Source organism: Cherax quadricarinatus, chromosome 11 (genome assembly GCF_038502225.1).
Source record: "Cherax quadricarinatus isolate ZL_2023a chromosome 11, ASM3850222v1, whole genome shotgun sequence".
NCBI classification, from domain to species: domain Eukaryota; kingdom Metazoa; phylum Arthropoda; class Malacostraca; order Decapoda; family Parastacidae; genus Cherax; species Cherax quadricarinatus.
Window position 1 is genome coordinate 13,125,196 of NC_091302.1, and position 14,839 is coordinate 13,140,034.

General features: G+C 36.1%; 1 protein-coding gene across 2 annotated transcripts in view; it reads right to left on the bottom strand.

Moving 5' to 3' along the window:
* Positions 1-11,766: 11,766 nt before the first annotated feature.
* LOC128687702 (neuroligin-4, X-linked) overlaps positions 11,767-14,839 on the bottom strand; it is a 328,474-nt gene continuing 325,401 nt past the window's right edge. For both annotated transcript variants that reach the window (XM_053775304.2, XM_053775303.2), the window contains one exon: positions 11,767-14,008. In XM_053775304.2, coding sequence (XP_053631279.1) covers positions 12,796-14,008 — 1,213 coding nt within the window. In that variant the 3' untranslated portion in view covers positions 11,767-12,795. The remainder of the gene's footprint in view (positions 14,009-14,839) is intronic.

Below are 14,839 nucleotides of genomic sequence, written 5' to 3' on the forward strand. Positions count from 1 at the left end.
GAATAACAAACAAGTATGAGGAGTGGCACGAAAGAATCAAGGAGACATCCCCATACATAATAGCACTCACAGAAACAAAACTCACCAGAATAATAACAGATTCAATCTTTCCATCCGGATATCAAATCCTCAGGAAAGACAGAGGGAGGAGAGGGGGAGGAGGAGTTGCACTGCTCATTAAGAACCAGTGGGGTTTTGAGAAAATGGAAGGAATGGATGGCACGGGCGAAAGGGACTACTTAGTAGGAACAATCCAGTCTGAGGGACATAAGGTGATAATTGCAGTAATGTACAACCCACCACAGAACTGCAGGAGGCCAAGAGAAGAATATGATGAGAGCAACAGAGCAATGATCGACACACTAGCCGAGGTGGCCAGGAGAGCACACATGGGGGGAGCAAAGTTACTAGTTATGGGTGATTTCAATCACAAGGAGATTGACTGGGAAAACCTGGAGCCCCATGGGGTCCTGAAACATGGAGAGCCAAGATGATGGATGTGGTACTGGAAAACCTCATGCATCAACATGTTAGAGACACTACCAGAGAGACAGGAGAGGATGAACCAGCAAGACTGGACCTTGTATTCACCTTGAGTAGCTCGGACATCGAGGGTATCATGTATGAAAGGCCCCTGGGAGCTAGTGATCATGTGGTTCTGTGGTTTGACTACATAGTTGAGCTCCAAGTGGAGAGAGTAGCAGGAATAGGCTAGGAAAAAAACAAACTACAAAAGGGGGAACTACTCAGGCATGAGGAACTTCCTTCAAGACAATCAGTGGGAGAGGGAACTGATAGGAAAACCAGTACAAGAAATGATGGACTATGTGGCAACAAAATGCAAGGAGGCGGAGGAGAGGTTTGTTCCCAAGGGAAACAGAAATAATGGGAAGAACAGAACGAGTCCTTAGTTCACCCAAAGGTGTAAGGAGGTAAAAACTAGGTGTACTAGAGAATGGAAAAGGTACAGAAGACAGAGAACTCAGGAAAATAAAGAGATTTGCCGAAGAGCCAGAAACGAATATGCACAGATAAGAAGGGAGGCTTAGAGACAATATGAAAATGACATAGCATCAAAAGTAAAGACTGACCCGAAGCTGTTGTACAGCCACATCAGGAGGAAAACAACAGTCAAGGACCAGGTAATCAGACTGAGGAAGGGTGATGGGGAATTCACAAGAAACGACCGAGAGGTATGTCGGGAGCTCAACACAAGATTTAAAGAGGTATTTACATTGGAAACCAGTAGGACTCCAGGAAATCAGAACAGGGGGGCACACCAGCAAGTGCTGGATGAGGTACATATAACCAAGGAGGAGGTGAAGAAGCTGCTATGCGATCTTGACACCTCAAAGGCGGTGGGACCAGACAACATCTCTCCATGGGTGCTTAAAGAGGGAGCAGAGATATTGTGTGAGCCATTAACAAAGATCTTCAACACATCATTTGAAACTGGGCAACTCCCTGAGGTATGGAAAATGGCAAATGTAGTCCCAATTTTTAAAAAGGGAGACAGACATGAAGCACTAAACTACAGACCTGTATCACTAACGTGTATAGTATGCAAGGTCATGGAGAAGATCATCAGGAGGAGAGTGGTGGAGCACCTGGAAAGAAACAAGTGTATAATTGACAACCAGCACGGTTTCAGGGAAGGAAAATCCTGTATCACAAACCTACTAGAGTTTTATGACAAGGTGACAGAAGTAAGACAAGAGAGAGAGGAGTGGATCGACTACATATACATATACATATATATATATATATATATATATATATATATATATATATATATATATATATATATATATATATATATATATATATATATATATATATATATATATATATATATATATATATATATATATATAAATATATATATATATATATATATATATATATATATATATATATATATATATATATATATATATATATATATATATACCTTTCTTTCTTTCAACACACCGGCCATATCCCACCGAGGCGGGGTGGCCCAAAAGGAAAAACGAAAGTTTCTCATATAAATATACATGTGTCGTGACGAATATGTAAAACTGGTCAATTAGCAAGAACTCATTTAAAATTAAGTCTTTTCTAAAATTTTCTCTTATACGTTTAAAGATATATTCTTCCATTAATGTTAATGTAAAAAAATTAATTTTGCACCAAAAGAATCTTAGAAAACTTACCTAACCTTTTTAAAACAAGAGCAATTTATTTTAGCCTAACCCAACTAAATATATTTTAAATACGTTTACAGTAATTTAGTACTAAACAAACGCAATCAAATACATTTTTTTCGTTAGGTTCTGAATGATTTTGGCGAAATTATTGCATACACAAATTTTCACTTGTCGAATATGGCAAAATGAGCGTTGCTATTTAAGCCAAGATCGCAAGTTCTGCTTATTCGGCACGACATATATATATATACATATATATATATATATATATATATATATATATACATATATATATATATATACATATATATATATATACATATATATATATATGTATATATATATATATGTATATATATATATATATACATATATATATATATATAATGTATATATATATACATATATATACATATATATATATATATATACATATATATATATATATATATACATATATATACATATATATATATATATATATATATAGATATGTACATATATATACATATATATATATATATACATATATATATATATATATACATATATATATATATATATATAAATATATATAAATACATATATATACATATATATACATATATATATATATATATATATATATATATATATATATACATATATATATATATATATATATGTCGTGCCGAATAGGCAGAACTGGCGATCATGGCTTAAATAGCAACGCTCATCTTGCCATATAGGACAAGTGAAAATTTGTGTATGCAATAGTTTCGCCAAAATCATCCTGAACCTAACGAAAAAAATATATTTCACTGTGTTTGTTTAGTATTAAATTATTGTAAACAAATATAAAATATATTTAGTTGGCTTAGGCTAAAATAAATTGTTCTTTTTACAATAAGGTTAGGTAAGTTTTCTAAGATTCTTTTGGTGCAAAATTATTTTTTTTACATTAACATTAATGAAAAAAGTATAACTTTAAACGCATAAGAGAAAATTTTAGAAAGGGCTCAATTTTAAATGAGTTCTTGCTAAATGACCAGTTTTACATATTCGGCACGACATATATATATGACGCTCCGAATATGTAAAACTGGTCATTTAGCAAGAACTCATTTAAAATTGAGTCATTTCTAAAATTTTCTCTTATGATTTTAAAGATATATTTTTTTCATTAATATTAATGTAAAAAATTTTAATTTTGCTCCAAAAGTATCTTAGAAAACTTATCTAACCTTATTATAACAAAAACACTTTATTTTAGCCTAACCCAACTAAATATATTTTAGATTTGTTTACAATAATTTAATAATAAAAAAAACAGAGTGAAATATATTTTTTTCGTTAGGTTCAGAATGATTTTGGCGAAATTATTGCATACACAAATTTTCACTTGTCCTATATGGCAAGATGAGAGTTGCTATCAGGAAGAAATCCAAATATTCTTCCTTGAAGCCTTTTTATCCACTTCTCCGAGGCTATGGGTCCCACAATTTACACCAGAGGTGGACCCCATCCTATATATATATATATATATATATATATATATATATATATATATATATATATATATATATATATATATATATATATATATATATATATATATATATATATATATATATATATATATATTTATATATATATATATATATTTATATATATATATATATATATATATATATATATATATATATTTATATATTTATATATATATATATAAATATATATATATATATATATATATATATATATATATATATATTTATATATATATATATATATATATATATATATATATATATATATATATATATATATATATATATATGTCGTGCCGAATATGTAAAACTGGTCAATTAGCAAGAACTCATTTAAAATTAAGTCGTTTCTGAAATTTTCTTTTATACGTTTAAAGATATATTTTTTTCATTAATGTTTATGTAAAAAAAATTAATTTTGCACCAAAAGAATCTTACAAAAACTTACCTAACCTTATTATAACAAGAGCAATTTATTTTAGCCTAAGCCAACTAAATATATTTTAGATTGCAGTAATATAATACTAAACAAACACAGTGAAATATATTTTTTTCGTTAGGTACAGAATGATTTTGGGGAAATTATTGCATACACAAATTTTCACTTGCCCTATATGGCAAGATGAGCGTTGCTATTTAAGCCAGGATCGCAAGTTCTGACTATTCGGCACTACATATATATATATATATATATATATATATATATATATATATATATATATATATATATATATATATATATATGTATATATATATATATATATATATATATATATATATATATATATATATATATATATATATATATATATATATATATATGTATATATATATATATATATATATATATATATATATATATATATATATATATATATATATATATATATATACTTAGGTATATATATGTAGGTAGTAGGTTGGTAGACAGCAACCACCCAGGGAAGTACTACCGTCCTGCCAGTTGACTGTGAAACAGAAACCTGTAACTGTTTTGCATGATAGTAGGATTGCTGGTTTCTTTTTCTGTCTCATAAACACGCTAGGTAACAGGGATATCTTGCTACTCCAACTTACACTTTGGTCACACTTCACAGACATGCACATGCATATATATATACATACATCTAGGTTTTTCTCCTTTTTCTACATAGCTCTTGTTCTTCTTTATTTCTTCTATTGTCCATGGGGAAGCGGAAAAGAATCTTTCCTCCGTATGCCATGCGTGTCGTATGAGGCGACTAAAATGCCGGGAGCAATGGGCTAGTAACCCCTTCTCCTGTAGACATTTACTAAAAAAGAGAAGAAGAAAAACTTTATAAAACTGGGATGCTTGAATGTACGTGGATGTAGTGCAGATGACAAGAAACAGATGATTGCTGATGTTATGAATGAAAAGAAGTTGGATGTCCTGGCCCTAAGCGAAACAAAGTTGAAGGGGTTAGGGGAGTTTCGGTGGGGGGAAATAAATGGGATTAAATCTGGAGTATCTGAGAGAGTTAGAACAAAGGAAGGGGTAGCAGTAATGTTGAATGATCAGTTATGGAAGGAGAAAAGAGAATATGAATGTGTAAATGCAAGAATTATGTGGATAAAAGTAAAGGTTGGATGCGAGAAGTGGGTCATAATAAGCGTGTATGCACCTGGAGAAGAGAGGAATGCAGAGGAGAGAGAGAGATTTTGGGAGATGTTAAGTGAATGTATAGGAGCCTTTGAACCAAGTGAGAGAGTAATTGTGGTAGGGGACCTGAATGCTAAAGTAGGAGAAACTTTTAGAGAGGGTGTGGTAGGTAAGTTTGGGGTGCCAGGTGTAAATGACAATGGGAGCCTTTTGAATGAACTTTGTATAGAAAGGGGTTTAGTTATAGGTAATACATATTTTAAGAAAAAGAGGATAAATAAGTATACAAGATATGATGTAGGGCAAAATGACAGTAGTTTGTTGGATTATGTATTGGTAGATAAAAGACTGTTGAGTAGACTTCAGGATGTACATGTTTATAGAGGGGCCACAGATATATCACATCACTTTCTAGCTGTAGCTACACTGAGAGTAAAAGGTAGATGGGATACAAGGAGAATAGAAGCATCAGGGAAGAGAGAGGTGAAGGTTTATAAACTAAGAGAGGAGGCAGTTAGGGTAAGATATAAACAGCTATTGGAGGATAGATGGGCTAGTGAGGGCATAGGCAATGGGGTCGAAGAGGTATGGGGTAGGTTTAAAAATGTAGTGTTAGAGTGTTCAGCAGAAGTTTGTGGTTACAGGAAAGTGGGTGCAGGAGGGAAGAGGAGCGATTGGTGGAATGATGATGTAAAGAGAGTAGTAAGGGAGAAAAAGTTAGCATATGAGAAGTTTTTACAAAGTAGAAGTGATGCAAGGAGGGAAGAGTATATGGAGAAAAAGAGAGAGGTTAAGAGAGTGGTGAAGCAATGTAAAAAGAGAGCAAATGAGAGAGTGGGTGAGATGTTATCAAAAAATTTTGTTGAAAATAAGAAAAAGTTTTGGAGTGAGATTAACAAGTTAAGGAAGCCTAGAGAACAAATGGATTTGTCAGTTAAAAATAGGAGAGGAGAGTTATTAAATGGAGAGTTAGAGGTATTAGGAAGATGGAGGGAATATTTTGAGGAATTGTTAAATGTTGATGAAGATAGGGAAGCTGTGATTTCGTGTATAGGGCTAGGAGGAATAACATCTTGTAGGAGTGAGGAAGAGCCAGTTGTGAGTGTGGGGGAAGTTCGTGAGGCAGTAGGTAAAATGAAAGGGGGGTAAGGCAGCCGGGATTGATGGGATAAAGATAGAAATGTTAAAAGCAGGTGGGGATATAGTTTTGGAGTGGTTGGTGCAATTATTTAATAAATGTATGGAAGAGGGTAAGGTACCTAGGGATTGGCAGAGAGCATGCATAGTTCCTTTGCATAAAAATAGGAGAGGAGAGTTATTAAATGGAGAGTTAGAGGTATTAGGAAGATGGAGGGAATATTTTGAGGAATTGTTAAATGTTGATGAAGATAGGGAAGCTGTGATTTCGTGTATAGGGCAAGGAGGAATAACATCTTGTAGGATTGAGGAAGAGCCAGTTGTGAGTGTGGGGGAAGTTCGTGAGGCAGTAGGTAAAATGAAAGGGAGGTAAGGCAGCCGGGATTGATGGGATAAAGATAGAAATGTTAAAAGCAGGTGGGGATATAGTTTTGGAGTGGTTGGTGCAATTATTTAATAAATGTATGAAAGAGGGTAAGGTACCTAGGGATTGGCAGAGAGCATGCATAGTTCCTTTGCATAAAGGCAAAGGGGACAAAAGAGAGTGCAAAAATTATAGGGGGATAAGTCTGTTGAGTATACCTGGTAAAGTGTATGGTAGAGTTATTATTGAAAGAATTAAAAGTAAGACTGAGAATAGGATAGCAGATGAACAAGGAGGCTTTAGGAAAGGAAGAGGGTGTGTGGACCAGGTGTTTACAGTGAAACATATATTTAGATAAGGCTAAAGAGGTCTTTGTATCATTTATGGATTTTGAAAAGGCGTATGACAGGGTGGATAGGGGGGCAATGTGGCAGATGTTGCAGGTGTATGGTGTAGGAGGTAGGTTACTGAAAGCAGTGAAGAGTTTTTACGAGGATAGTGAGGCTCAAGTTAGAGTACATAGGAAAGAGGGAAATTATTTCCCAGTAAAAGTAGGCCTTAGACAAGGATGTGTGATGTCACCTTGGTTGTTTAATATATTTATAGATGGGGTTGTAAGAGAAGTAAATGCGAGGGTCTTGGCAAGAGGCGTGGAGTTAAAAGATAAAGAATCACACACAAAGTGGGAGTTGTCACAGCTGCTCTTTGCTGATGACACTGTGCTCTTGGGAGATTCTGAAGAGAAGTTGCAGAGATTGGTGGATGAATTTGGTAGGGTGTGCAAAAGAAGAAAATTAAAGGTGAATACAGGAAAGAGTAAGGTTATGAGGATAACAAAAAGATTAGGTGATGAAAGATTGAATATCAGATTGGAGGGAGAGAGTATGGAGGAGGTGAACGTATTCAGATATTTGGGAGTGGACGTGTCAGCGGATGGGTCTATGAAAGATGAGGTGAATCATAGAATTGATGAGGGAAAAAGAGTGAGTGGTGCACTTAGGAGTCTGTGGAGACAAAGAACTTTGTCCTTGGAGGCAAAGAGGGGAATGTATGAGAGTATAGTTTTACCAACGCTCTTATATGGGTGTGAAGCGTGGGTGATGTATGTTGCAGCGAGGAGAAGGCTGGAGGCAGTGGAGATGTCATGTCTGAGGGCAATGTGTGGTGTGAATATAATGCAGAGAATTCGTAGTTTGGAAGTTAGGAGGAGGTGCGGGATTACCAAAACTGTTGTCCAGAGGGCTGAGGAAGGGTTGTTGAGGTGGTTCGGACATGTAGAGAGAATGGAGCGAAACAGAATGACTTCAAGAGTGTATCAGTCTGTAGTGGAAGGAAGGCGGGGTAGGGGTCGGCCTAGGAAGGGTTGGAGGGAGGGGGTAAAGGAGGTTTTGTGTGCGAGGGGCTTGGACTTCCAGCAGGCATGCGTGAGCGTGTTTGATAGGAGTGAATGGAGACAAATGGTTTTTAATACTTGACGTGCTGTTGGAGTGTGAGCAAAGTAACATTTATGAAGGGATTCAGGGAAACCGGCAGGCCGGACTTGAGTCCTGGAGATGGGAAGTACAGTGCCTGCACTCTGAAGGAGGGGTGTTAATGTTGCAGTTTAAAAACTGTAGTGTAAAGCACCCTTCTGGCAAGACAGTGATGGAGTGAATGATGGTGAAAGTTTTTCTTTTTCGGGCCACCCTGCCTTGGTGGGAATCGGCCGGTGTGATAATAAAAAAAAAAAAAATAATATATATATATATATATATATATATATATATATATATATATATATATATATATATATATATATATATATATATATATATATATATATATATATATATATATATATATATATATAAATATATATATATATATATATATGCAAAAAGATCACAGTAAACAGGTGATTTTAAAATATGCAAAACAACCACTGTGAAAGAGTAGTGAAATTCCAAGGGCTTTCGTGACTACTCACATTGTAGTTCCTTGACAATGTGAGTAGTCACGAAAGCGCTTGGAATTTCACTACTCTTTCACAGTGGTTGTTTTGTATATTTTAAAATCACCTGTTTACTGTGATCTTTTTGCATATATATATATATATATATATATATATATATATATATATATATATATATATATATATATATATATATATGTATATATATATATATATATATATATATATATATATATATATATATATATATATATATATATATATATATGTGTGTGTGTATGTGTGTGTGTATGTGTGTGTGTGTGTGTGTGTGTGTGTGTGTGTGTGTGTGTGTGTTTGTGTGTGTGTGTGTGTGTGTGTGTGTGTGTGTGTGTGTGTGTGTGTGTGTGTGTCTTAATTTGATTTATTTGAGATTAAAATTTACTCGAAGACAGATATCACGTACAATAATGTTAAGTTAAGGGACACATTTGCATCTAATGAAACTTGTGTGCTTTTACTTAACATATTGTCGGTAATTCGACCAATATTATTGCATGTAAAACAGCATTATTAGTTCACAAAACTTATGAATATCTAGCAAGCAAGATGTCAGTGTTTCACATGGCAGCCTTTGCCAGGTGAGTGTCACTCTAGAGAGGTAGGTGGAGGAGGCAGCGATCGAGCTCTACAGCGCATGAAAAAAAAGGAAGCATAAATCTTTATTGTGAGACCAGTTTTTATCTAATAACCTCTGATGAATGGTTTATTGCTGATGGGTTGTTTTCCCTTCACATCTATACTGAGACAAGCGGCGCAGTTGCAAGTCTGCAACCTCCTCTGTGTTCTCTTCTACAGCAAATTGTAAACTCATAGGCAATGCTAAATCCCCGCCCACCGTCACGCCCGCACCCACATTTCGCTCAAAGCAAAGTTTTATTAAGATAACGTGTTAAAATAAATCATACACTGTGTTCCGTGTCTTCTACGTCACGTTAGAAACGCTGAAAGAAGTTTTGAGACGGAGTATAAAACAATGAACAACTGATGTCGTGTTGAAAAATACATTTATATATAGTTCGAGACATTTATTAGAGCGAACGTTTCGTCACGAGTGGCGAAACGTTTCCTCTAATAAATGTCCTAAACCATACATAAGTATCTTTTTCCATGTCTTGTCGATATCACCATACTATCTTCAACAGACAGCATGCATGCGAAGTAATGGAATACAAATTACTGGCAGTAACTTAATTAAGATATTAACCTGAGTCTGTAGCTATGAGACCAGGAGCACCTGGCTCCCTGCGTCCTATACAGAGTCTTCAGAAAATAACACAACCAGTGGGTTACCTGGAGTCTGTGTGTCGGTGGAAGTTCATCAGGAAAAACTATGGCCACGAAAAACTCCACTCGATTTTTTTCAAGGATTTGTTGAAAGAGAAACGAGCAAAGGAAAACAGGTAACAGTTCTGTGGTTTGAGCAGCTTACCGAAGTGTCGTTTAAAGCTTCCTTTCTAATTTTTTTTGGTTAGAATTGGAAAGGTAAGCAAATGCTCTCGAGTTTGAATAAATGATGCTTAGATACGACTCGTCATCCATTCTTTGTTCCTGTATTCCTGTACCTCTGTTCTCCTGTACTCCTGCAGTACAATATTCCTCTACTTCTGTTCTTCTGTTCTCGTATATTCCTGTACCCACCAGTGCTCATGTACTAATCCTCATGTAATCTCTACTGACTGGTTGCAGTTGCTGCGGGGGTCAAATGTTATTGTTAATGAAGGTATCCATTACATCCAGTTCTTATTTTCTCCAAATATGCGGTTATTTGTGAGCACTGTATTTCACTGACCCTCAGAGAGTAGAGATGCTGGACATCAACCATGGTCATGCAATTGACGGGGTTGTTATATTATTGATGGTAAACAACAGCGACAAGTTGATGAATAAAACATATGTGTAACCCATAAATCTTTGTTACTTTATTAATTCTTCTACTGTCTCTAGTGTTAAACTTCCCCTGTTGTCTGCTGTGCAGGCGAAACACTTCAGTAATAAAGATACCCATGTGTTTTATTCATCGGTGGATGGAAGATCAGGAGAGACCTTAAAACACATGCTAGCTACGATGTCTGTCGTGTACTCACATATTTAAACATCATAATAGCCAAACATATTCATTATTTTCTTCTAAATTATTTTCTGTGAGTTGGGACACTTTCTGAGAACCTGTGTTATTTTTGTCCCTCCATTTCTTTCACGGAATACTTTTAAATGAATATATTTTATGAGATAAACTCACGCCACTAATTTTGCGTTGCTATTAAAACTCCTTGTCTGACCTGACCTTGACTGTCTCTTCACGTGTGCTATTTTCTGCGTTTGTCCTTACTTCTTCACATATCCTATATTCAGGCTTTCTCTTTTATATATATCGCTCACTAACTGAAATTGGTCAAGGACCGACCGAAACTTCGTCTAAAGCTTCTTCGCCAAAATTGTGGGTTTGTTGAGAAGGAAACTGATGCCAAGGTAAGACCGATGTCGATGATTCCACTCTTTATAAAAAGCTATATTTAACTCGTTTCCTTAATGCTTTATCTAAACCATACCTTATGAAGGTATGATTTAGACAAAAATTACATATATTAATAAATTTATCTAGGTAGTGTTTACCTTATAGGTTATTTTGTCAGAGAGGAATTGGTGTTGTTACTATATGCATTTGATTCTTAAAGAGACAAATGAATGTGTCGGCATCTATTATAGATCCTCCATAATAATAATAATAATAATAATAATAATAATAATAATAATAATAATAATAATAATAATAATAATAATAATAATAATAATAATAATAATAATAAGTAATAATAATAATAATAATAATAATAATAATAATAATAATAATAATAATAATAATAATAATAATAATAATAATAATAATAATAATAATAATAATAATAATAATAATAATGATAATAATAATAATGTTAATAATAATAATAATAATAATAATAATAAAATCATTAAACTATTAATGATAATAGTTTAATGACTTGCCCTTTTATCTCGGCGGGTCTGTACACACAATGTCGTTTCAGTGTTCAGCTTCCTACTGTGGCCGGGAAAAACCTGCCTTGCAATGTGACAAAACACCAGCCATCAACAGTCTACTACAAGTGGTCTGAAAATGACTTGTGATAATAGGGTGCTTCACAAAACAGAAAGAGTTGATACAAAGCCAACATAACGTGCATTAACTTAAGGTATTATTCGTTCTTATATTGATAAATAATACAACTAGGAACGAATATTGATGTTTGGAATGTAGAAAATGTTCTATATTTTGCTAATTTGTTTCATGACATCCAACATGTACGAGAAAATTATTAACAGTCGCTTCTAAAATCTAGGAATTATATTCCACTCAAAATGTGCCTATAATGATCTTTCAACATCAGTATAAGCATAACAAATGTAAATCAATATTATCCATACTGATATTATCCAATAAATACACACTGTAGTCTTTAGGGAGTAGCCGTCACAACAGCTCCCAAACGTGACGCAAACTCTTCAACGTGGTAACTTGTAGCGTTATAGGTCGGACCTATTTGATGACAAACTGAATAATACACACACACACAGACACACACATGGCTGATACAAGAATATTTGTTTAAAATCATAATAGTCTGTACACAGCACAGGAGAGTGGTGCAGTTTTTACCAAGGTCACTGTACATCGGTGCCAGTGGTCACCATTTTCCTACATCAGTTGCGTCGACCCCGCGCTCTCTATCGGGCTTAGTTTCCTAAGTACATCCCATTCGTTTTATCTGTCACTTGGACACAGTAATCTAAGCATCACTGTACTACTAAGTAAGTCAGAGGTGAAGCATCCATCACTGTGTACAAATTGCAAGTCACCCGTTTTCAGTCGTACTTGAGCGTTAAAATTATCCTTTAATGAAGGAACGATGAGTGATTAGCTTAGTGGTCTTGTGTATGGGATGACATTATGCGTTGATGTGAGAGAGTGAGTCCTTTGAGCTATGTCTAGGAAGTGTAGCGTAGGAGGGCAGTGTTGAGCCGCGGGGAGGAGGCTGAGGCTTCCTAGAAGACGAGGACGAGGAGGACGAGGAACCTCGTTGCAGTGTTGCACTACGATTAGTCCGGGGCGCCAGTACCTCTGGTCCGTCGTCAGTGTAGGAGGCGTGCGGCAGACACTGCACTCCAGACTCTGAAAACTGGCAAGCGGAGGTCCCGCACGGAGCTCCTGGACTGGAAAATTGACTCCCTGAAATGGAGTATTGGTCCGTGGAGGAGGAGTATTGGCTTACACTAGCAGGGTAGTGGGAGCAGTACTGGGAGTGCTGGGGTGGGTACGCACAGGAAGAGCTGGACGTGGCAGGGTATACAGATATGCTGGGTTGCTCACACTGCCCGCCGCCCGAACTCCTGTATTGTTCTAGATTGATCTCTTGATAATGTCCGCTTTTGATCTCTGAGGGGTACTGACCCACGTCAGGAGGGTACTGTCCCACGTCAGGAGGGTACTGTCCCCCACTGACATCTGGATATTGGCCATTATTCACATCCGAGTAGCACCTGGAGCCACCACAAGCCCCGGATTCCATGCCGCCTTCACCATGCTGACCAGTAATGGGCGGTGTGGGAGGTGTGGTGGCCAGGAGGGGCGGGGGTGGGATAAACTGACTGGTAGGCTGAGAGAGAAGTGAGTGCATGGAGTTGCTGGTGTGGAAAGTGACCTCAGTGTTGCGGTCACCAATATCTGGTGGAGTTGGGAAGGTGTGCAGCTCTGTGCACTGCAAGTCAACACTGCAAGACGACTTGCTGTCTTTGACTGGAGACGACAACGCCTCGTGAGTGGACACAGAACGCATCCCACTGTCCACTGTACACAGCGGCTGCGCTGATGCACTGTCGTACTTTATTTTTGGTCCCATGGAGTTTCTGTCCCGCTTGTAGATAAGCGCAGCGAAAAGTATAGCGTTGAGTACCAAAAGCGAGAGTCCAATGGCCACAGTGAGGGTGAGAGCTGTGGTGTAGTCCAGGAACTGCCCTGTGGGTGCCACCTCCGAGGAGGTATTGAGAGGGCGGGTGACACTGCCATGGGCGGCACTCACATTGGGTGGCAAGTACTCATCACTGGGCGTGGGCAAGGAGGGGGCAGCGGACGTCACTGTGACGTGCGTTGTGTGAAGAAACCTGCGAGATACAAGAAGATATTTTGCTTACCAAAGGCCATATATTCTCAACCTCACTACAAAATATTATATTTAATATATTGATGCGCAAATAACACTTAGATGCAGTGGACACCTTCAATAATGGAAACATTTCATTCACACAGTCGGCTTTATTAAGACAGTAATCAAGACACGAGAAAAATGTGTATACGTATGTACTGGTATAAACAACAGGATGTGAGGTGAACGGGAGCATCTGTGATGGAGGAAGCACTGATGGTTGTGTGTTAGATTATTAAAATATGAATTAAGTGTTTGATTAACATGAAATCATTCTGGTTCTGTATAATAGTGTTGGAAGTGCTGATAACATGGCAGAGTTCAAGCATCTTCTTTGTCTCGTCCTCTGATAACTAATTTAGCATCTGCTCATTTCATGAGGTGATTCTTGGTATCTTGATATAAAACACAAGCAATATTTACATTAAGAGCCCTGAATATATAACACATTCATTTGAATTATGAGTTCTACATCTATACTGTTGTTCTTTGACTAGACAATGTCCACTGATGTTTTACTTGTTTAATATTATACCGCATGATGTGATCTTTAATTCTAAACATCGAGGACCAGTGAACTTGCAAATGGAGTGTGCAGTTCATCCAAATGTTCCAGTTAGCAGGTGAGTGGAGGACATAGTCATGATTTGGTAAAGAAACACCTGTGCTGTCTTTAATTTTTTTTTTGCGTAAAAATAACCTGACGTGTAAGCTGGCCAGATGTTAATGTTCCTAGCCTTACATAGGAGTTCTCCAGAATATCTCAGAAGTGCTGTGCTGATGGTGTCCA